The following is a 23,390-nucleotide window of genomic DNA, read 5'->3' on the forward strand; positions in this document are numbered from 1 at the left end:
CAAGGACAGTGAGGGACAAAGGCCAGCTTCAAATCCTGGCCAGACCGCAGAGCTCTCCCTCCTGGAAAGGGCCAGACTGGGGCTCGCAGGCCCCCAAAGGGGGCCTTGCTTCCTTGAAATGTTAGCTGGTGTGGGCCATGGGTAAGTGGCCCTGAGGAACTGTCTACGAGTTTCTTCCAATCTGGGCAGAATAGAGCTCGGAGGGTACTTTCTGGGCGCAACCTTGCCTCCTATGTGGGAGCTCTGTCTGAACCGGGCCATGGGGGTTGGAGGGGCCGGGAACGTCCTATGCAACGAGCTCAGGAGAGGCCACTGTGGGGCCCAGGGGACGGCCCGTCCCAGGCCACGGCTCTGAAGGCTGAGGGCTGGGCTGGGCGGAAACTGGCTCCCAGGAGGACCCCGGTTTGCATGGCAGCTGGGAACACGGCCGGGCTCGTCTCTCCTCTGACGCAGGTGTTTTTCAAAGCTGGGCTTCTCGGACTCCTGGAGGAGATGAGGGACGAGAAGCTTGTGACCCTGATGACACGCACACAGGCCGTCTGCCGGGGATACCTGATGCGGGTGGAGTTCAAGAAGATGATGGAGAGGAGGTGAGGTGGACCCTCGCCCCGCCTTACCCTGCCCTCCCTACTTCTCAGCTGCTGGTTGCCTCCCGGTTTTAGTCTTGGGGCATCCATGTTCTTGCTCATTCATTTACCCCAGCACCTGCCGAGCAGCCTGTCCATGCTTGGGGACCCTGCATGGTGCTGGGCATACAGAGAGGGACACTGCCCTCCAGGAGCTCAGGGGAGGCACCCAACACAGGTTCCCCTTTCCCGAGTTCGTGAGGCCAGAGCCAGGCGTCCGCAGGGAAGCCATGGCAGGTGCCTACGGGAGCAGTGAGAGGACCGGGTTTGTAGAAGATGACAAGGGCCTGAACCAGGGCACGGTCCAGTGGTGTGGGGGCAGGGACTGGGGTCCAGGGACTCGGAAGAGTCTTACTCCTTCAGTAATTCACCAGCAACCCTGATGGCTGGTAACATGCGGGAATTTCAGGGAGAGGGGAATTGGGGGGAAGGTCCCTTCTCCCCAATTCCCCGATGCCCTATATGGCTCTGACATGGGTATTGCCATGTGGGCCACCATTGTGCATTAGTCAAGAACAGCTCGCGGGCATCTAGCTGGGTGAGGTGAATGGAAGCCAGCACAGAAACAGGGAGGAGAAGAGCCCTGGGCGGGAGCCGGTTTATGGGAAAGGGAAGCAAGTTTTGAGGCACATGCGAGCTCTGGAGAATACAGAGTGGGAGATAAGGCAGGTGACATCTCTGGGACATCAGCGACAATCGAAATCAGGGAAATCGGCAAATTCTATGAATACAAGTGTCGGGGAGACGGTCCCAGGCGTACATGCACAGGTAAGCAGGAGGAGGGAGCCCACGCGGCAGAGCGCACCATGAGACAGGAATCATGAAATCAAAGGCAAATCAAAAAGGGGAGAGTCAGCCATTCAAATGTGGGAGACGGGCACCTGGCGGGCTCAGTCGCTTGGCGTCTGCCTTTAGCTCCGGTCGTGATCCCAGAGTCCTGGGATCCAGTCGCGTGTGGGCTCTCTGCTCAGCGGGGAGTCTGCCTCTCCCCCTGCCACCCCACCTGCTCGTGCTCTGTCGCTCTCCCTGTGTCAAATACGTAAATAAAATGCGGGAGACAGACTCGGGCGAGTAGGGATGAAGATGCTCCCAGCATTGGTGATCGGGATCTTAGGGACTACGTTGCAGTACTGTAGTGGGGGTGGGAGTCTGGTGGGGGGCGGGGTCCACAAATGGTCCCGTGTGCTCTGTCACCTCCCAACCTCTGTGCATGCCGCTGCCTCTGTCCCTCACCTGCAGAGTGAGCCCCTGGGCCCACAGAGCTGCAGAGCTCGGCTGCCCCTGCATCGGGGAAGGGCGAAGGGCCTGGACCCCAGGGCGGGAAGGGTGGACAGGAGTCCTTGCTGGGGTTCATTAACGCGGTCCGATGGGGTGTGCAGGGACTCCATCTTCTGCATCCAGTACAACATCCGCGCCTTCATGAACGTCAAGCACTGGCCCTGGATGAACCTGTTCTTCAAGATCAAGCCGCTCCTCAAGAGCGCAGAGGCGGAGCGAGAGATGGCCACCATGAAGGAAGACTTCGAGAGGGCCAAGGAGGAGCTGGCCAGATCGGAGGCTCGCCGCAAGGAGCTGGAGGAGAAGATGGTGTCCCTGCTGCAGGAAAAAAATGACCTCCAGCTGCAGGTCCAGTCTGTAAGTACCTGCCGGGTGAGAATAGAAACCAGGAGCAACACGGAGGCCCCAACAGGTGCGTGGATGTAAGGGCCAGTGGTGCCACCTCGTGGGTGTACGGAGCATTGCAGGAGGCCGAGGGCCTGGCTTCGCCGTCGCGGAGGTTCTTGGGAGCATGTCTGCAAAGCGAATTTCCGCACACCCTCATTTCTGAATTCCACAGCGCAGTGAGACCTATTTTGTCGTGGGTATGAGGGGGCTGGGTCTATCCTCATGATTAAAAATCTGTCAGGCATGCCCCAGGTCTTTAAAAAAAAATCATGTAAATAAACATTAAAGTAAATTACTGAAACAATTCAAAGGAGGGGTCATTTTATACATACGCGTATAAGTTTCGGTAATATGATTATACTAAAAATGCTTTGCAGTTTTTAATCAAGGAAATAGGGGAAAAGCAGCTGCTTCCAGCATGTCACACTCTGGCAGCATCATTGTATCAATTCACAAATTAAGGTGTTTATCATTTGCTTTTTTTTAATAAACCCCCAAATGGCCGTGCATACAAAGCATTGTCTCCTCCCCTTTTCCCTTTCCCAGTAGCACAGTGCAGTCACTGGGAGCACTTTGCCAAGCCGAGAGGGCCAGGGGATAAGTTTGGAACCTGATAGCTGGGTTTCTATCCCAGACCCTCCACCCGATAGCTGTGTGGCCTTGGGCAAGTTATTTAGCCTCTCTGCACCTCCATTTTCTCATCTGTAAAATGGGCCCAGTAACAGCACACACGTCATGAGGTTGTCGGGAGAATCAGATGGGCCCATGCGGGTGAAATGCTGAGCACGTAGTACGTATTCAATTAACACTGACGCTTATTCTTATCCATAATCTCGAAGTGGGGATCCAGTTTTTACAACACTCTTGTACAAGAAGATGTAGCCCGATTGGGTTTAAGAGTAGAATCAGCTCATCTTGGCCTGTCCGAGAGACTCATTACAGAGCCTTCTGGGACATCTACGAACTTAATCCCTTTCTTCCTATCTTGAACTTCCTGTTCTGTGGCTCAAGGAGGTGGGACTCCCGGGGCAGACAGCAAGTTTTCTACTGGAAGTTAAAAGGTGGTAATGTTTTGAAAATACTAGTTAGCTTGTGGTAACATTGGGTAGAGGAGTCATTTTTCCACGGGTGGTGAGAGGAAGTGAGATGGCAGGCTGGCCAAATTTGAGCAAATTGGCAGAAGCTTCGTAAACTGTATGGACTCCGTTGTTTGGAATTATTTCAGGTGAATTTCTATTAAGTGGTTGTCCTTGGTGGTTAAAAAAAGATATACGGATAATATACAAGTGGTGTGTGTGCATGTGTGTGTTTGTGCACACACGTGTGTGCATGTGTGTGCACACATGACTGTGCACGTGTGTGTTTGTGTGCATGTGTCTGTACCTGTACACGTGTGTGCACAAGTGTGTGGGTGTGTGTACATGAGTGTATGTGCACATGCATGTGTGGATGTGTGTGTGTGCATATGAGTGTGTGTGCGCGTGTGAGCCATTCCTCACCTCAGGTCCAGGTAGTGGGCTTCTGGAGGGCAGAGCACATCCCGAGTAGGGTTTGCTGAGAGTCTGACCGAAACGCAACCCTCTGGTTCTTCCAGGAAACAGAAAACCTCATCGATGCGGAGGAGCGCTGTGAGGGGCTCATCAAAAGCAAGATCCAACTGGAAGCCAAAGTCAAGGAGCTGAACGAGAGACTGGAAGAGGAAGAGGAGGTGAACTCCGACCTCGTGGCCAAGAAGAGGAACCTGGAGGATAAATGCTCATCTCTCAAAAGGGACATCGACGAACTTGAGCTGACCCTGACGAAAGTGGAAAAGGAGAAGCACGCCACTGAGAACAAGGTGGGCAAACCAGGGAGTCCCCCACTCCCCCGGCTTCTGGAACCATCCTTACCCCCTCTTAGGAGCAGACATTTCCTGAAGTCGGAGGCAGGAGCCAGTGGGGGGGCAGTGAGGTCCCACCAAGTCCCGTCCTTCTCCGCCTTGCTCGCTCTACCCAGCAGGGTCTTCTCAACCCTTCTCCCGCCTGGCTGGTTGGACCCCAAACTTCCAGCCCCCAGCCCATCCTGCACAAAGCAAGGGATCCTCAACGAGGGTGGCGTCCTATTCATTCTTGTTTGCACTTGGCTCAGGAAGAGCAAAAAATGCCTCCAGGGGCCAGGCAGATGATGAGGGAGGCGGGTGGCGAAGGGGGCAGGAAGCTGGGCCACCCCCGCCCTGCCAGGGACGTGGGCAAACAGGGACCCTCATGTGTTACTGGCAGCTTATAGACTGACGCAGCCTTCGGGAAAGCACTGGAAATACTCGGTCACATTAAGGATCCTCACACTTTGCAGAAATGCATGAAATCACAGCCCTTGAGTCACATAATAATGGTTGCTAATGAGTTAGAGCAAGGGATCGGGTTGACCTGGTGTGAGGTGACCCGGAGTGAGTGTGGGATCCACACCCGGGAGGGGTGGAAAGGGACATTAAGGAGGCGTGGAGACTTGCCAGGAGTTAAGCCCCTTCTCCATTTGAGGCAGCAACACTGACCCAGTGGCTCCGGGTGAGAATGCAAATCTCCAGTGCTTTAGATTTTCCAGGAAGAGCCGGGAGTCCAGATTTTGTGTGACATTACACTGCTTTTTACAATATTGATAACTTATGCAGAAGCTATACAGAAAACACGTCCCCGGCCAGATTCAGCCTAAGGGGTGGGAGTTTAAGAACCTCTGATCTGGAAGAGAGGCATACATAGAGCAAAGTTCGATTTAACACCTTAAAGCTTTCTATGTGGCACCCCCGCCCCGGCTTCCTGACAGCACAGGTTCCCATTCTGGACCATTCTTGCATAGCATCTTGTATCTTTCCTTACTCTTCGTGCCTTTTTCTAAACCCCCAACCTGGGAAACAGACTCCTGTGGATATATAATGATAAAGAGAGACTGATGGGTTGCCCTTCCAAAGCCTCCTATGTGCATTTCAGAGCCCTCCCTTGTAGGACATAAACTCGTGTCTGAAGGAATGATGCTAACTGGCTCTGTGGCCAGCCAACCAAGAAGCAAAGGGCTGGGAGGCTGCCAATTTCAGGATAATGTAACCCACACAGTGACCGCCTTCCCAGGGAGGTAGGGACGCGGTAGCCAAAAAAGCAAAAAAAGAAAAAAAAAGCGAAAAGGTAAGGGGAAAATAAAAATCCGTAGCTTCTGATTGAGTTGTCTGAGCAGTCCATGGATGTGGTTATTCTCCCAGGTAAAGAATCTTTCCGAAGAAATGACAGCCCTCGAGGTAAACATCTCCAAACTGACCAAGGAGAAGAAGTCCCTGCAGGAAGCCCATCAGCAAACACTAGACGATCTTCAGGTGGAGGAAGATAAAGTCAACGGTCTCATCAAAATAAATGTCAAGCTAGAGCAGCAAACCGATGACGTAAGGATGTTTTACTCCCGGGTCCCAGCGGCTGTTGCTTGCAGAGGCTGGGGTTAAATGGGGTGGGCGGGAGGGTCTGACTTCTAATTCTGGAGCAGATTCCCTGAGTCTGGACCTCAGCCCTCTCCACACAAGTCTTGCCGTCCCTGTGTCTACCTCGTGAAATGGGGATACAACCTGCTTCACCTCTGAAAGTTTTCATGGAAAGCTCAGTATGGGGGCACCGGGGGGCTCAGTCCTTAAGCATCTGCCTTCAGCTCAGGTCATGATCCCAGGGTGCTGGGATCGAGTCCCGCATCGGGCTCCCTGACCAGCAGGGAGCCTGCTTCTCCCTCTCCCTGCCCCCCCACTCCCGCTTTCTCTCAATAAATAAATTTAAAAAAAAAAGAAGAAGAAGGAAGAAATAGCAGGTAGAGTGTGTTCAGTAAAATATTAGCTGCTACTATGCCCCTTGTTATGGTCATGGTAATTAACATCATCATAATTAACATCCCCTCTCAGGTCCTTGGGTTGCAAAGTTCCAACTTGTTCTAACATTGTTAAAATTGAATAATTTCAACATTGTTAAATAGAAGTCCTATCTGTGCCCATAACAATTACCATTTCCCCCATCATGTTACTATGTTACCTTTTTTTTTTTTTTAAGTTTCTGAGGTAGACTGTAGTGATTCATCAATTGCATATTGGCTCTTGGTACAAGAGCCAAGCGTGGCGTTTGCAGGCTTACTCACGACCGTGGCTAGAACTTGTCCAGATTGCATGTTTTCCTGAGGCCAGAGCAGACGAGCACCAGGCTACCTCTGGGAGGAGGACGGCTGTGTAGTCTAGACCTTCTCAGCTTAGCTACAGCAGAGGCCATCCATGGACGCCCTGCTTCTTCCCTTCTGGGCATAAGCTTGCACTTATGGGCACCATGATTCTACAGGGAAGGAACAGGCCAAGTGAGAATCAGCCAAAAGAGGCACCAGAAGGCTTCCAAGAGATACAGGGTAGCCTTTGCTGCAGGAGGGAAGAGTGGAGACACGGGGAATCTTGTTCCCTCCCTGGGCCAGAGCTCAGCAGTCATGCCTCATGGGAGCTCTCGGAAGCCATCAGCGCCGGTGTGGCCACGCTGGCCAAGGGGCGAGCTCCAACCTTTCTGCCTGTGTCTCTCCAGCTTGAAGGCTCCTTGGAGCAGGAGAAGAAACTGCGGGCAGACCTGGAGAGAGTGAAGAGGAAGCTGGAAGGGGACCTGAAAATGTCCCAGGAATCCATTATGGATCTAGAAAACGACAAGCAGCGAGTGGAAGAGACATTGAAGAAGTAGCTATATCGTGTTTGACCTCAGGCGTTTAAGCCGGAGTGCCAACTTACCCACTTTAAAAGCCTGTATTTCACGTTGTTGTTCTTTCAACTGTATAACTATGTATCTGTTTGCAGGAAGGAGTTTGAAATCAGTCAGTTACAAACCAAGATTGAAGAGGAGCAAACCCACAGCTTACAATTACAAAAGAAGATCAAAGAACTGCAGGTAGAACTTCTAAACCTTCCCGATCCTGAAAACCCTTTGCAAGGGTCCCTCCTGCCCTTGTTTCTGTTTTTGGTTTTGCCCTTGCTTTTGTTGCTTTAGCTGCTCATTTTCTTCCTATCCTCAGAGCTGGAGGCAATGTTTTGTCCTTCCCTTGATTTTTCTGAAATTAAGGCTTTAATCTTGCCAGTAGCACATACACAGATTTCTTTGGGAATATTGCGGTGTTACCAATAAGGCCAGATATGACTGGTAAGGGTGCTTAGATCACCATCTGTAACCCTCCCTTCTCAGAAGTCGCTCTCACTTTCTGGTGGATTGTGTATCCTACTGGCTCCCTTGCTATGGGTTTATGTATACATTAAGGACCCAAAGAGGGGCGCCTGGCTGGCTCAGGTGATGGAACGTGCAACTCTTGGTCTTAGGGTTGTGAGTTCGAGCCCCATGTTGGGTGTAGAGATTACTTAAAAATGAAATCTTTATAAAGAAAGACTCAAAGAAATTATCTATGAGAGATAGATACATGATACACACATACATATATATATGCATATATGTATTAAAATATGAGGGAACAAGAACATAAATGCAAACATATATTATGTATCTGTACGTATGTATTTATTTACACATGTAAATATGTTCATTAAGTCTGTGCATTTTATGTTCTATATACTTCATATTTTTTAGCTTAAATATGATAACACAGAGACTATGGTTCTGCAACTTGCTACTTTCATGTAGCAATGCATCCTACAGAGCTGTCCATGGTAGACAGTAGACATGGGTCAATTCTAAAGACTTTATGAACTTCTGGAACATGCTTCCATCATGGTGGATTTGACCATCCCCTACTGAAGGACCTTTAGAATGTTTCCAACCTATTCCTCATTAACTTAATGTTATCATGTAGTCTTTTCTTTGTGGTGCCTACCCCCAATCCGTCACCACCTGCCCCGCCCAAAGTGGGCTGCTCCCTCCCCCCCCCACCAACATTCCTGATGCAGTGACCCTTTCAGGCCCGCACAGAAGAGCTGGAGGAGGAAATCGAGGCAGAGCGGGCCTCCCGGGCCAAAGCAGAGAAGCAGCGCTCTGACCTCTCCCGGGAACTGGAGGAGATCAGCGAACGCCTGGAGGAAGCCAGTGGGGCCACGTCTGCCCAGATTGAGATGAACAAGAAGCGCGAGGCCGAGTTCCAGAAACTTCGCCGGGACCTGGAGGAGGCCACCCTGCAGCACGAAGCCACGGCGGCCACCCTGAGGAAGAAGCACGCGGACAGCGTGGCCGAGCTCGGGGAGCAGATAGACAACCTGCAGAGGGTGAAGCAGAAGCTGGAGAAGGAGAAGAGTGAGCTCAAGATGGAGATCGATGACATGGCTGGCAACATTGAGACAGTCTCCAAGTCGAAGGTAACTGACCCCTCCTCTTAGAAAATGTGAGGCAGCTACATTCTCCTGCCCAGGAAGCAGACATAATTTGATGCCCCCAAACTCACTGCCTGTTCCAAACTGCAAGGCTCTCCCGCCTTCTGCCTGCTCTCAGTGCCCCCAAATCCATTCCTGTCATTGGAGCTTGACTCAGTGACCTACTATGACTTGAGGTCTCATCATCCTTCCAGAATTTCAGAAAGCTTTCAGAATCTTCCAAACCATTGGGCATTTTCTAGAACTAAGCCTATGGATGGATTGCACCAAAGGGCCTTGCTGGGTATGATTGGGTATGCCGCCTCCTTGGCCCACGGTATCCATCCCTGGGAGGTATAACTAATGAGAAGTTATGCGTGAGAACAGGGGTAGATCCAAATTTTGTTACGCTCGAAGCATGTAAAATTTAGGAGGGGAGGAACTCTTTAAGAAAATGTACATAAAATTGTAAATACAAAGTTAGGCCTGAAAGTAAATAGTCATTTAGAGTGGGAGAAAGAAGTCACAAATTATTGACACCCTGGAGACACAGACCATTTGCCAGAAATGTCTCCCTAGATATATATTCTGCTTGCTTGTAGATTTCCTTCCCCACCTGGAACCTTCTACAGCTACTTGCGTGATCTAGGGCCCATGCAAGTAAAGGTTGTGCTCAACCACACCAGCTTACTGGTAAACCCACCCCTGTGTATGACTTCAAGGCAAAGGCTTCTTCAGCGACAATATGGTCATAGTTTCGTGGGGCCTCTTGCTGTCCTTGTTTAGGATCTGGACTCCCACACCCATGCTTTCCTCTTGATTTCTTCCTCAGTGCCTGACTGCAACTCCTTTTTCTCTCTTGCCTGCTTCTCCGTTTTTCTGTCCTTCTTGGCTTTTTCTTCCCTCTGAGGAGTTAGGTCTGTATGTATTCTCTGTCTCTGTCTTTGTCTCTCTACCCCTGTAACCCCCAGTCCAGGTTGCAGGGTTGTCTGGATTAGAAGAGATGACAGCACCCCCTTGCCACTTCCCTTCCTCCATCACTTCATGCTCTCTGTTCTCAATTTTAGAATGCAATGGAAGAAGTACCTTATATTGCTTTATATTTTTTAAGTTGTTGTATCCTTTGATTTTTCACCTTGTGATTTGCTGTCTCTTTGTCAACTACCCTAGATAAAATTATTGTATGTTCATATGTCATTTTCTCAAAGATATCCAAAGCCCCTTGAGACCTTCCTTTGAATCTAATCTTTGCCTCTTCTGCTACCATCTTATACTCAAAAATATATGCTCAACATATTTATTTTATATTATATGAGGTAGGAGGAGGACATCTACAATATATGCAAGGTTTTGAAATAAACTCCATGAAAACAGGGGCCAAACTAGAGGCTCGGGGAGTGAATCCCTCCGTGCCACCTTCCCCATAAGGAATCTTTTGTATAATCAAATGAAATGTGCAACAGTGTCCCCTGAATATACTGCTTGCAAACAAATAAATCAGAAGGTAATATTACTCATATGGCAACAGAATTACTTATATTACAAGAGGATCCTGGGGTTCCTTGGAGTAGCATGTTCTCAAAGGTTGTTTTGTTTTGTTTTGGTTTTGGTTTTGTTTTACAAACCAATCAATATTTATCTACCTAAAGCTGTTGCTCCAACCAATTGGTGACTAAGCAGTCATCACAGATAAAACTAAAGCAAATCCGAAGTGATGGTAATTTTTTAAACTGACGTGTATGTGTTCTGCATTCTTATTTTTATTTTACCTGACAAGAAGCTAAACTAACCCAATTTCCCAGTTCAGACCTGGACACCAGAAACCCAATTTTTCCATTCATGTTGACTTTTTTTTTTTTCTTAGAGTAACGTGGAAAGAATGTGCCGGACTGTGGAAGACCAATTTAATGAGATCAAAGCCAAGGATGACCAACAGACACAGTTAATCCATGATCTGAACATGCAGAAGGCAAGACTGCAGACCCAAAATGGTAAGGATTGAGGGGCTGGGTTCCGGAAACTACAGGCCATGGGTCAACAATGTTCAGCAACACTCATGCTCCTGTTTGGTAGGGGAACTGAGCCACCAACTGGAAGAGAAGGAGTCTCTGATCTCACAGCTAACCAAAGGCAAGCAGGCCCTCACCCAGCAGCTGGAGGAGCTGAAGAGGCAACTGGAAGAAGAAACCAAGGTAAGAATGCCTCTTTCTGGAATGGCCGAATCAGAACCTGCAAAGCCACGAAAACTGGTTGGGGGCAACCCTACAGCATGAAGTCTGCTACTTCTCCTCTCTGCTGTGTGGGAGGGTAGGAACCTGTTCTTTGACGGCACAGGACTTTGGTGTTGGATCTCCTTCAGAGCCAAGGTGCTCCATCCTCTGGGCTCCTCTGCAACTCACAGTGTGGTCTGATAAACACCCTCACCAGCCAGGGCATCCCTTCCCCACATTCCTCCCCCCATCCCCCACTGCACCTGCTCGACCGATCTCTGCCTCTGTGTTCTCACTCTGCTCAGCCATTCAGCCCAGCCCCCCAAGATGCCCTCTTCGTTCTTCCTCATCACTCATGCGTCACCTGCTGCAACACCTGATTTTAAGTTCTCCCCCCTCCCAAAAGACTGCACAGCTCTGGGGACACACTTGGGACATATGCATGAACATGAACCTTCTCATTGTGTTCTTGACTTCCATATCTAGGTGTTCATGTTCATCACGCCCTTCTCCCCGCAGATCTGTAAACTCCTCCTAGGCAAGAATAATTTTTCCCTAGCACCAAACAGTAGCTACAATGCACACAGCAGGTGCCTAATAAGTGCTGTCTATAGGTGTTCAAGCATGAGAATGGGAATCCAGGAGTCCACCCAAATGGCATTCCTTCATGGTGGCCTCAGAAAGTGTTTTGTGGGGGGCCTGGCTGGCTCAGTCGAGACCACATGACTCTTGATCTCAGGGTTGTGAGTTCAAGCACCTTGGGTGTAGAGATTACTTAAAATCTTAAAAAAAAAAAAAAAAGGAAAAGAAAGAGTTTTGTTTTGGACCATCAAGACGAGAGCTAAATTGTCTTCTTACCAGGCAGGATTGAGCGAAGGAGGCCTCTGGGCATGTTCTCCCCTGCTCGGGAAGAGGTAACAGAGGCACAGAAACAGAACAGCTCACATCAGAGTCCCCCTGTATGGGGACACAGCCTCTGGTGACACCAAACAATATTTTTTGGGTTTTCTTCACGGCGGTACATTTCTGTAACATTGCATCAAGTAACAAGAAAATGATCCCCTTCCTAAGTCTGTTTCAATTATTCTGCTTGCATAAAGAAAAGAGCTCAGCATGGTTCCATCTCTCTAGCATGTGCTCATTTTCCTTATTAAGGCGTAGAGAGAGCAGGCTTCAGGTACGGAGGCACACAGCAAGTACCTGACTGGAAAGTGATCAATAACATTGCTTTACCCCGTTGCATTTATTCTTAGGGTTCCCTTCTGTGTGTGGCACATGTTAGTGCTTTTCTATTTATAGTTTAATAGTTTACTTTTATTTGAATACAATCAGGGAGCCAACGTGACAAAAATGAAATAAAACAGGACATACGCAAATATGGCTAAGTCTGCGAAGGCAGCTCAGGAACAGCTCACGTTGGGAGATGCTGGTTTAGAGGAAAGTACCTTAGCTTGGAGTATGGCCCAATGTCTTTGCACTCTGTCACCACCCTCCTCCCGCAGGCCAAGAACGCCCTGGCCCACGCCCTGCAGTCCTCCCGCCACGACTGCGACCTGCTGCGGGAACAGTATGAGGAGGAGCAGGAGGGCAAGGCCGAGCTGCAGAGGGCACTGTCCAAGGCCAACAGCGAGGTGGCCCAGTGGAGGACCAAATACGAGACGGACGCCATCCAGCGCACAGAGGAGCTGGAGGAGGCCAAGTAAGGGGCTCCCCGGCGACAGCAGGAGTGGTGACCCCAGGACATGAGTGAAGGGATAGAGAACTCTTCCTGCCTTGAGAGACAGTCTCTTCCCCCGCAGCCCTTTGAGTTTTTGTTAAGCATCCAGGTAGGACGTCCCTGTTCTTCCCCTGGGACTGTCCTTTCCACTTGGTTCCCTTGGTGGCTTCTTGGTGACCTGCTTTGCTGCCAAGCTGTTTGGGCTTCTTCAGGTGGTACCTGTCCACACGTCCCATGCTGTGTCTTGGTCTTCCCTAGTTCTAGCCCCGAACTGACTGACAGTTCTGAAATAGTTCACCATTGCCCCCCCCCTCAAAAAAAAATGGTTCTTCTAGGAAAAAACTGGCCCAGAGGCTCCAGGAAGCAGAGGAAAACACAGAGGCAGTGAGCTCCAAGTGTGCCTCCTTGGAGAAAACCAAGCAGAGGCTCCAGGGCGAAGTGGATGAACTGATGCTTGACTTGGAACGCACCAACACGGCCCGTGTCCTCCTGGATAGGAAGCAGAGGGACTTCGATAAGGTCTGGCCCCCAGAGAGCCACAGCCTCTCACGCTTGGGTGTGTGAGAGACACGCCCACCTGGGAGGTCCGCCGAGCATCAAGTCACGGTGTGTGGGAGGCTGGGCTTTGCAGTGTCTCTTTGTGATCGTGACAGTCCCTCCAAAGTGGATTTTTAGTTCGAGCTAATTCAGATTACTCTGAGATGCCGCAGAAAGCGCATGGGAACATCCCAGTCTGGGGCCCGCGATCTAGGACAGAGCCCCGCCCTGTTTCTTGAGTCCCCAGGATGGAAGGGTAAAACCTCAGCATTGCTCACAGACAGCCCTCGTTTTCCTGGGCCCTCCCAGGTGCCCTGGTCCTTCCTGCTGTTCACGTGTCCCTGTGTCACCCCCAGGTCCTTGCAGAGTGGAAGCAAAAACTGGACGAGAGTCAGGCCGAGTTGGAAGCTGCTCAGAAAGGATCCAGGTCGCTCAGTACTGAAGTCTTCAAGCTCCAGAATGCCTATGAGGAGGTGGTGGATCAGTTGGAGACGCTGAGACGGGAGAATAAAAACTTGCAAGGTGAGCTGCCTCCCCCACCCACCCCAGGGGAGCACCTGGACCCACCCCACCTTGCCTCCTGCTTCCCACCACCCTGCAGAACCCTTCTGTCTGCTCCGTCGACCCTGGAGCTCAGCCCTGCTAATGTCACAGACACAGTCATAACTAAGTGTCCTTCTGGAACACGAAGGGCGAAGGGAATTGCCAAGCTCACCTCTTCTTAGAGAACAAGATCTTGCGCAGATTCTGTCTGGACGTGGCTTTGTGTCCTTGGGCGTGCTGCCAAATCCCTTAGGACTTCAGACCCCTGGTCTGCAAAATCAGACCAGACCCGATGTCCCCGAAAGCCCCTTCCAGTCCCAAAAGACGATGATTCTGTATTCTATACGTGGTCTCCAGAATTTTCTCCCCCGGCCCTCGCTGTGACCGTTTTACATACTTGGTGAGGACTTAGCGTTCTTGCCACTCCTCCCTCAGCATGGTTCAGGGGAGGCAACATCCTGGGTCGTGCCGAGACCTCACACGAAGGGTTCCACCACGCTCTCTCCTGCATAAATGGGAAGAATCACCAGTCCCCAAGTTGCCAGGCAAAATGCCTCTGCTGTCAACACGAGCCCGATCAAACACGCTAAATCGAGCCTGTCCTTTGCAGAAGAGATTTCCGACTTAACAGAGCAGATTGCAGAAACTGGCAAGAACCTCCAGGAAGTGGAAAAGACCAAGAAGCAGGTGGAGCAGGAAAAGTCCGACCTCCAGGTCGCCCTAGAAGAGGTGGAGGCAAGTGTCCGGGACATGACGTGAGGGTGCTCAGGAGGGCAGGATGCCAAAGGCGGGATGGGGGGCTAGACCAGACCTTTGGGCCTGCTTCCTGCAGGAGGGGCCAAGGCTCCACGGGGAAGAACAACCAGCCATCCCTGGGGAAACAGCTGTTCTGTGTTTCATCTCCTGGGTGTCCTCTGGTTCACAACATCTCCCCTTTTGAAAACAAACAAACACATTCGTCATGTCCTCGATGTCTTCCTCTCAGGAAGCAAGAAATCAGTCAGCAGGCATCCCGAGAGCTGGCTCAGAATTTCTCGGCTCTAACAGGGTTACACACTAGGTGGTCTATGGACACTGGGATTTCTGGAAAGTCAAAACAGGGTCAGTGTCCTGAGGCCCTAATCGGTGTGGCCAGTGCAGGGTGGATGGTAGAGCTGTTTCTAGGGAAATTTGCATAATGCAGGATAAGGGGTGAGCGATTACTCTGTCATTTTGGACAATACGGTGGCTCCTAAGTTATGGTCCCTGTTAAAAACAAACAAACAAACAAACACCCAGGGGCCTGGGTGGCTCAGTGGGTTAAGCCTCTGCCTTCACCTCAGGTCATGATCTCAGGGTCCTGGGATCAAGCCCCGCATCGGGCTCTCTCTGCTCAGTGGGGAGCCTGCTTCTCTCTCTCTCTCTCTCTCTCTCTCTCTCTCCCCCTACTTGTGATCTCTCTCTATTAAAAAGTAAATAAATTTTTAAAAATCTTTAAAAAGAAGACACACCCAATAAAGGTTTTACTAAAGGTTTTAATAAAGGTTTTACTAAAAAGGTGCTCTGTCCCTCTCCAGACACAAAGTTTTTAGTAACAGATGCAAAGCTTTAGTCCCAGGTTCATTACTAGGAGGGACATTTGGGGGCCACATTGTTTGACCTCTGCTCATCTGTGAAATGGGTAGAATAATATTCGTTCTATCATACTGGCGAGGAAAACACCCATTCAAGAAGGGGGGCTGCCCATGACCTCCCCACCTCTCCCCCCCAATCACTCCTCTGCTTTGATCAGGGCTCCTTGGAACACGAAGAGAGCAAGATCTTGCGTGTCCAACTGGAGTTGAGCCAGGTGAAATGCGAGCTTGACCGCAGGGTCACTGAGAAGGACGAAGAGATCGAGCAGCTGAAAAGAAACAGCCAGCGAGTGGCGGAAGCCATGCAGAGCATGCTGGACGCCGAGATCCGGAGCCGGAACGACGCCATGCGGCTGAAGAAGAAGATGGAGGGAGACCTCAACGAGATGGAGATCCAGCTGGGCCATTCCAACCGCCAGGTAGCAGAGACACAGAAACACCTGCGTACCGTGCAGGGTCAGCTCAAGGTGAGCACAGGCTCCCGTGGACCTGGCCGGCCCTCGCCCTGTCTGGACTCCGGCCTCACTCACGTCCGGCTGTCCCCGCAGGACTCCCAGCTGCACCTGGATGAGGCCCTGAGGAGCAATGAGGACCTCAAGGAGCAGCTGGCCATCGTGGAGCGCAGGAATGGCCTCCTGCTGGAGGAGCTGGAGGAGATGAAGGTGGCCTTGGAGCAGACGGAGCGGACCCGCAGGCTGTCGGAGCAGGAGCTGCTGGACGCCAGCGACCGCGTGCAGCTCCTCCACTCCCAGGTGCATCCCTCCTCCCTCCACCCAGGGCCCACCCTGGGGGGCAGGCAGGACCCTCGCAGTGGAAGGGAGCACTCGCCCTTCCACCCAGACGAGCGGTCAAGACCAAGCTGCTTTAAGCTTAGTTCTTTGGAGGTGGCTGGCTGGCGTAGTCGGTAGATCTCGGGGTTGTGAGTTCGAGCCCCACTTGGGGGTGGAGAGATGACTTAAAAGTAAAATCTTTAAAAAAAAAAAAAAAAAGCTTAGTTCTTGGAATAACTATGCTCCAGGTGGGCAGATTTCTGAGCTTTCTTTAATCTGAAGATAAAACGTCACGCACGTCATGGGAAAACCAGAGAAAGGAAGGATGAGTTATTGCATCAAGGGGCTGGAGAAGGCTTCACAGAGGAAGCAACCTCTAACTGCAATCTTGGAAAACTAGAATTATCTTTCAAAATAATTATTTTTCAAAATAATTATTATTTTTTTTACCTGTATGAAAGTTCTTGTTGGATTTTTAAGGAGATAGAAGTTTATCAAATACACCGTAAGGGAGCAGTGAAAGGTCCGCCACCTTTATAAATGTTTTATAAAAACAGTTCTTTGTTGCGAAATAGAGAGCCTGCAAGCAAACAAGTAGAAGAAACATACCAGCCACTGTGTCCCCATTGGAAACCTTTCCTTCCAAGCTCTCGTCGATCTCTGCAATTATTATACTTTTTTAAAAATGCCGTTGATGTTTCTGCAGCGACGTTTCTGCAACTTCGTATTTTCGTTTTAACAAAGTGTCATGAGCGTTATTTCCACCCCTTCAAGTAATCTTCTATGACTTTTTTTTTAAGATTGATTGATTGATTGATTTGAAAGAGAGAGAGAACGCACGTGTGCATCATGGGGGGAAAGGGCAGAAATCTCGAGCAGACTCCCTGCTGAGCGTGGACACCCTACACACACACTACCCCTCCCCCCGCCACCGCTCCCCACTCAGTCCCATGACCCTGAGATCATGACCCCAGCCAAAACTAAGAGCTAATCGCTTCACTGACTGAGCCACCCAGACGCCCCGCCATGACTATTTTTAATGGCAGAAAAGTGGTCTATTACAGTAGGATGATATGGCAGTTTTATTTAATCTATCTTCCATGACTGGATGTTTTTAATTATTCCCAATAAAATCTTTACCACTAGAAAGAGTTCTATGATGAACTTAACTTATAATTAAATTTTTACGTTTTCCCGTTATTGTTTCTTTCCTTAATATTCCTAGACGTAAACAGATTGCTGGAAGCAGAATTTCATGGTCCAAAGGATAAAGATATTTGCAACTTATTGTAAATGAGCCTTCGCAAGGTGGCCTCCATTTTTATTCTCATTGAGAGAATATGTAAGAGCTCTTGCCTCGAAATCCTCAAAGACCCTAGTTACATGTCTTTTAATCCTCACCAACTTCATGGTTGAAAAACACCTCACCTATATAATGTTGATTTTCTTGGGGCACCTTGCTGGCTCTTTGGGTAAAGCATCCAACTCCACTCTTGATCTCAGGGTCATGAGTTCGAGCCCCATGTTGGGCCTAGAGCCTACTTAAAAAAAAAATACAGTAAAGTTTTGATTACTAATCAGTAATTGTTTCTTCCTTTTTTGAGCAATATACATTGGGAGCATTTCCACTTTGTCACAACGCTTGTAATTGTATTTACGGTGTGTCTTGATCATTAGAATTATTTCTTATTTTATATACTTGGGTCTACCCATCTTTTCTTGCTCCAACACCTTTTAACTTCTTCCTCAGACACGTGAAAGTCTACCTTTATCAGTTACTCATTCATTTTACATACAGTTCTTGGGTCTGTTTCAGGACCTTCTGTTTGGTCAAGAATGAAATGGTACCTAGCAAATCCCCCAGGGAAAAATAAGAAATATGACCATGATTGATTGCCTTCCCCATGCAAATTCCTCCCCCTAATTGTTCAAAGCTTCCAATGATAACCTGAACCTCTGGCATCTGATTTTTCCTATAGAACACGAGCCTGATAAATACCAAGAAAAAACTGGAAGCGGACATAGCCCAGTGCCAGACAGAGGTGGAGAACTCCATCCAAGAGTCCAGAAACGCGGAGGAGAAAGCCAAGAAGGCCATCACGGATGTGAGCTCTGTTCCTTCTTTTCAGAGCCTGTTTTTGGAGTCAGGGAAGGGGCTTCGAGGTGGGGACAAGGCAAGTAGGCTTTGTCTCCTGATGACCTACAGTCGGTCATGCTGGTTTCCTAGAGAGAGGGAGTTAGGTGAAGCATCAGTCAAAATCAGCTGGGGAGGAGATACTGCACTAGTCATGGTGGAATGAGGGAGCCAGGAACAGCATGCACAGTATTGACCTTGACAGCATCCTCTGTGGACTCCTGGTCCGGATGCCAGGAGGCCCACTCATACTTCCTCTGAACTTCATCAGGCGGCCATGATGGCCGAGGAGCTGAAGAAGGAGCAGGACACCAGCGCCCACCTGGAGCGCATGAAGAAGAACTTGGAGCAGACGGTGAAGGACCTGCAGCACCGTCTGGACGAGGCTGAGCAGCTGGCCCTGAAGGGCGGGAAGAAGCAGATCCAGAAACTGGAGAACCGGGTAGGGTTCTAGAAGGTTCTAGAAGATTCTGGTTCTCAAAGTGATATCCAGTTCAGCCCAGGCCAGCAACTAGGTTGTAAGAGAGTGGGGGTGGATGGAGGGCATGCAAGTTTGGTCTGAGGACTACATGCCAATATGTCCACCTAGTTCTCCTTCTCTGGTTCCTCCACCCCAACACACACACACACACACACACACACACACACTTTACAACACTCGAGCCTCAGGAGCTGCAGAATGAAGACACTTGCAAATAGTCACATCCTGTTTTTATAGGAATTCAGATCCATATAAGTGAGGGGAAATGTACTTTGCATTCATAACATTATGTAGTTTATGTAAGTTACATTTTGGACCAGCCTCTGTTTTGGTGAACAATGGCTTATCCTACGTAAAGTCTAGAGTCTCTCTTCACCTCCCATCCCCGGGCTCCCGTTTGTCCCAGACTTCTCAGTCTCTGAACCCAGTCAGGCTGCAGTGCTGGGAAGCTTCTCCTTCGCTCCGTCCTAAAGGGCAGGTGACTGGCACTTCCTCCCACGTTTTTCCGGAGAAAAACTCTACCCCCAGCGCAGAGGCAGTCTTGCTTTTTTCTGAATCTAGGAGCTGATCTGTATTTGTTTTTGTCTCTTTGAGAAAGGCTTCCTTTGTTGCCAGGACCCCTTGCTTTTCCCGTGAGACCTGGGGATGGTTTATTTCATTTGTTTTGCAAATGGCTCCATTACCAGTTCTGTGGGGCTGGGGGGCGGGGAGCTTGTTCTATCGTCTCTGTAGTCCTGGGAGGGAGGAAATGATGGGATGGGAGGAGAAGGTGGTGAGGGGCAGGGGAAGAGGAGGAGGTGACCTCCCTCAGCAGGGAGGCGCCCCAAATGCACTCAGGCTTCAGGCCTCCCAAGGATGTGCTCACCAGCACACACACACCATGAGTGTGAATGATTTTTTTTTTTTTTTGGTTGAAAAACAACAAGGCAATAGGCACGTGAGTAACAAAAGTCAACACCACGGAAGTCAGATTTCTTTCCCCCAAATTCTCGAAATTCTTACTTCTAATTCTTCCCAGTCGTCCTCTATTGAATGAGCTTAGCCTGTCCTCATGGATCCCTCCACTGAGGGAGGGATTAGAGCCCATGCCTCCCTCCCTGATTCTTTGATTCCTGGGCCAGCCAACCCCCCTCATTGCATGGGAGGCACCTCGACTGGCCTCCAGCCCCAGCTGCCCCATTATCTTTAGTCCCGCAAATCTCACAGAGGCCACTAGAGCACTGCCAGGAACCCAGCTGTTTCACAGAACCTAATAGTAAACAGCTTCCCAGGGCACATGGGTAGAGGAGGGGCTAGGGATCGTTTTTTGGAACAGTGCCCAGAGTTAACCTGTTCCACTGGCGGATTCCAAGGTTGATCTGGTGAGTCCACAAGCCCAGGGCTGCCCGTGTCTGTGGCCACTGGGATTCCCTGTGGCTGGCCACCACAGTCACGTCTCGACTCTTTCTAGACTGTGGCTTTGGGACCACAGTTAGTGACCTGTGTCCTCAGTGGCTGTCCTGTCCCCTCAAGACTTCAGGAATGCCAGAAACAGCTATGAAGTGACCACTACTGGCAGAGTGCTTTATCATTTAAAACACACTTTCACATGCTTTGTCTAACTTGACTCCCACCTTTGAGGCAGGTGGAGTGGGAGTTACAGTCTCCACCTTAAACCCATAGAAACTCACTCTTAGGGGCAGCTGCTTTGGCTCTTGGAATCAGTCAGCTGGTCCCAGGGCTAGAACACACCTGGACCGTTCCTGGCCCAGGCTCCCTCCCTGACCCCCTGCAGCCTCATTTGGCCAGGAATCAGGCCCCCCAAAATGCTCACGCAGGCTTCACCTGCAGTGATGAGTCAGGGCTAAGGCCCAGGCCTCGCCAAGCTGCCTCCCCCCAGGGGAAGAGGCGTCCTTGGCCAAGCTTAGCCTGGTGGTCCTGCTGGGGGCACCAAGGGCTGTGTCTTGTTCTCCTTTGCACAAGGCCACCACACCAGCAGTGGTGGCCCTGTGTGCCCAGGGTGTTTCCTGAGCTCTAGGAGGAGACATTTTTACAAACTATATTTAGGGGATCCCAAGTTCACCCTAAAATGACCGTGGGAGAAGTCTGGCTGCTCTGACCCAAACGCTCTGCTCTCTCCACCCTCCCCCCCAAAAAACAGGTGCGTGAGTTGGAAAGCGAGCTGGATGCTGAGCAGAAGAGGGGGGCCGAGGCTCTGAAGGGGGCCCATAAATATGAACGCAAGGTCAAGGAGCTAACCTACCAGGTAGGTGTCTCCAAAGCCTCCGTGAGCTCCAGGTTGCTCTGACCCCGGCATAAGCTGTGGTGGCGGTGGCACGGTGCTATGTTTGCAGGCCGAGGAGGACCACAAGAACATCCTCAGGCTCCAGGATCTGGTGAACAAGCTGCAGGCCAAAGTGAAGGCTTACAAGAGGCAGGCTGAGGAGGCCGTGAGTAGGGGGGCCCTGGAAGCCCACGCCCACCTAGGACCCCCCAGTCTTCATCAAGAGTCTGTCCTGTCACAGAACCTAAGGCCCAAGTTTTCATTTGCAGGCTACAAAGTCAGGGACGCCTGCCCACTTCTCTCCCCTGGCTTGTGTTAAACAAAGCTGTCTGCCCCCCAGCTGTACCTCTCCCATGCTTCCTGTCTCATCTCAGGTGGCCCCGCCACTCACTTTATCCCCCACCCCCAGCCCAGAACATTCTAGCCCCCCTTGGCAGCCCTACCTCACCCTGAGGTCCCAGCTAGCTCAGCCTACCCCACCAGTCCTCCCTATGCCGGCAACCTGACCTTAGATCCGCCCCCGATCCCCGTTCACAACATCACACCTTGCCCCTGTCCTTCATCCCCACTGCCTCCCTCCCACCCACCCTTCCTGATCTGCCCTTGATCAAACAGACCTCAGAGATATTCTAGCAGAAAGCTGGCCTGCGGGGGTGGGGGTTGGGGGTAGGGGAGAGGTGGGGAGGACTTTCTCTGTTACAGAAAAGAAATACTTTGGGAAACTCTAGGTTAAGCAAAGTTGAACTGGTTGCTTTCAAGGATTTCTCGGATTTTGTCTGTGATGGGTAATGCACTCTTCAAAGTGAACACACCGTTCTAGAATGCAGCTTTGTCCCCTGCCCCCAAACCCGGGTGGAACTTGGAACCTTTTTATTGTATGGAGAGCAGTCCATAGCACTAGGGTTCTGAGGAACAAAATTTGGGGGACCCTGCTGTTGATAAATGACTGAGCAGATGGCTTCTCTCCTTGTCCATTTTCCCTCCCTGCCCAGGGGCTCGTGGTTCCACCTTGATCACAGGGAAGCAGATCTGAGCTGGTTAAATGGAGGGGAAGGGGTCTGTGCCCATTGGATGAGGATGGTCACAGCGAGACTGTCTGGGAGGGAGGGTACCAGGAGACCACCTTCTTGGAGAACCTTCGGATTGTCCTCAGTAGATGTGGGGACAGTGGCCTGGCCACAGGCAGACAGTGCTGGGAGAAGGCCAGGGCAAGGGGGATTAGGGCATTAGACTCTGACCTTCCAGGTGCCTTGGGAGGACTCAGGGCTTGGGTCCCAGCAGAGCAAGGATGTGGGGGAACATGCAGAGGTCCAAGGAGTGGCAGCACTACCCTCAAGGTGGCCAGACAGCATACATGGTCAGGGGCTAGGAGTGGTGTCCTGGCACCAGGAGAGCTGGGCTCAGCCTCCTCTGCCCTCAGGGAATCCAGGGTCCAAGCCCTCCTGGTTCCCCAGCTCCCCAGGGAGGGACAAGGAACCTCAAAGCCAGAGTGAGGGACTCCCTCTCATCCCTCCATCTCCCCATTCAGGAGGAGCAGGCCAACACCCAGCTGTCCAAGTGCCGGAGGGTCCAGCACGAGCTGGAGGAGGCGGAGGAGAGAGCAGACATTGCCGAGTCTCAGGTCAACAAGCTGCGGGCCAAGAGCCGAGACGTGGGGGGTCAGGTGAGAGCAGGTGTCTTCCCCAGACGTTCTGAGGCCGAGACCCAGGGAGCACCCAGGGAGAGTACAGAGGCCGCCCCTCCAGCCAGGCGCCTGCTGGTTCCAGAATCATGGGGCAATGAGCAGCCGGGGACAGCCGACCAGACGTCTTATCACCACCATGCTTCCCTGTCGTAAGAGGCGCTACCCGGGAAGCCCCTGCTTTTCAGGGGACTCGTCCCTCTCCAGGGACCCATGGCTTTGTTTTTATGATGCGCAAAGGGAAACAATGCCCTTCTTCGATATTTTTCCGGAAATTCCTGCCTTTCCAGCTGTCCCACGTGAAGGCAGTATTCAGCCTTGCCTTGGGTTTGACTCATTTCCTGCTTGTTTTCCTCCCACAGAAGCTGGAAGAATGAGGCCTTCCCGATGCCCGCTGCTGTGTGACACGCTGGGAGAGGGGAAGGACGGTGTTGTGACAAATAAAGTCTGCTCCTTCCTCGTCTCTCTGGCTCTGCGTGTTCATAATCATAGTCCATCCCACTTGCTCGGGGAGCTTTGGGAGGCCTGTCCGATCTGCTGTGCATACACAGAAATAAGGGATGTGGTAAATAAGAGGAAGTCCCCCCGGATCCAGCAGGAAAGGCGGAGAGAAAAACCACCGCCAAGTAAGCCACCGGCTTCCTTCTCACTGAAATAAAGCCCCTTTCAGGTAACCAGAGCACATTTTCTCCTCGGAACACAGAATTGTTTCAATTCACTTCCCCAGTGTCTCTCTCAACTTCCAGACAGGGACACTGGGCCCAAGTAGATTAAGTCCTCGACTATGGTTACCCGAGGCAGGGTGGAGTTGAGACGCCCTGGGTCCCAGACTCC

General features: G+C 50.9%; 1 protein-coding gene across 1 annotated transcript in view; it reads left to right on the top strand.

Moving 5' to 3' along the window:
• LOC308357123 (myosin-13) overlaps positions 1–22,933 on the top strand; it is a gene marked incomplete at both ends in the record, with an annotated part of 46,812 nt that extends 23,879 nt beyond the window's left edge. The window contains 21 exons of the mRNA XM_080826608.1: positions 454–590; positions 2,006–2,261; positions 3,886–4,128; positions 5,521–5,697; positions 6,854–6,999; positions 7,117–7,207; positions 8,224–8,613; positions 10,472–10,598; positions 10,681–10,799; positions 12,320–12,516; positions 12,870–13,053; positions 13,428–13,593; positions 14,225–14,349; positions 15,386–15,694; positions 15,776–15,979; positions 17,977–18,102; positions 18,403–18,573; positions 20,753–20,857; positions 20,946–21,041; positions 22,404–22,538; positions 22,919–22,933. Of these exons, the coding sequence (XP_080682734.1) occupies positions 454–590; positions 2,006–2,261; positions 3,886–4,128; positions 5,521–5,697; positions 6,854–6,999; positions 7,117–7,207; positions 8,224–8,613; positions 10,472–10,598; positions 10,681–10,799; positions 12,320–12,516; positions 12,870–13,053; positions 13,428–13,593; positions 14,225–14,349; positions 15,386–15,694; positions 15,776–15,979; positions 17,977–18,102; positions 18,403–18,573; positions 20,753–20,857; positions 20,946–21,041; positions 22,404–22,538; positions 22,919–22,933 (3,519 nt within the window). The remainder of the gene's footprint in view (positions 1–453; positions 591–2,005; positions 2,262–3,885; positions 4,129–5,520; positions 5,698–6,853; positions 7,000–7,116; positions 7,208–8,223; positions 8,614–10,471; positions 10,599–10,680; positions 10,800–12,319; positions 12,517–12,869; positions 13,054–13,427; positions 13,594–14,224; positions 14,350–15,385; positions 15,695–15,775; positions 15,980–17,976; positions 18,103–18,402; positions 18,574–20,752; positions 20,858–20,945; positions 21,042–22,403; positions 22,539–22,918) is intronic.
• Between the last annotated feature and the right edge of the window lie 457 nt (positions 22,934–23,390).

The sequence above is a fragment of the Martes martes genome (assembly GCF_963455335.1).
Source record: "Martes martes genome assembly, chromosome: 16".
NCBI classification, from domain to species: Eukaryota; Metazoa; Chordata; class Mammalia; order Carnivora; family Mustelidae; genus Martes; species Martes martes.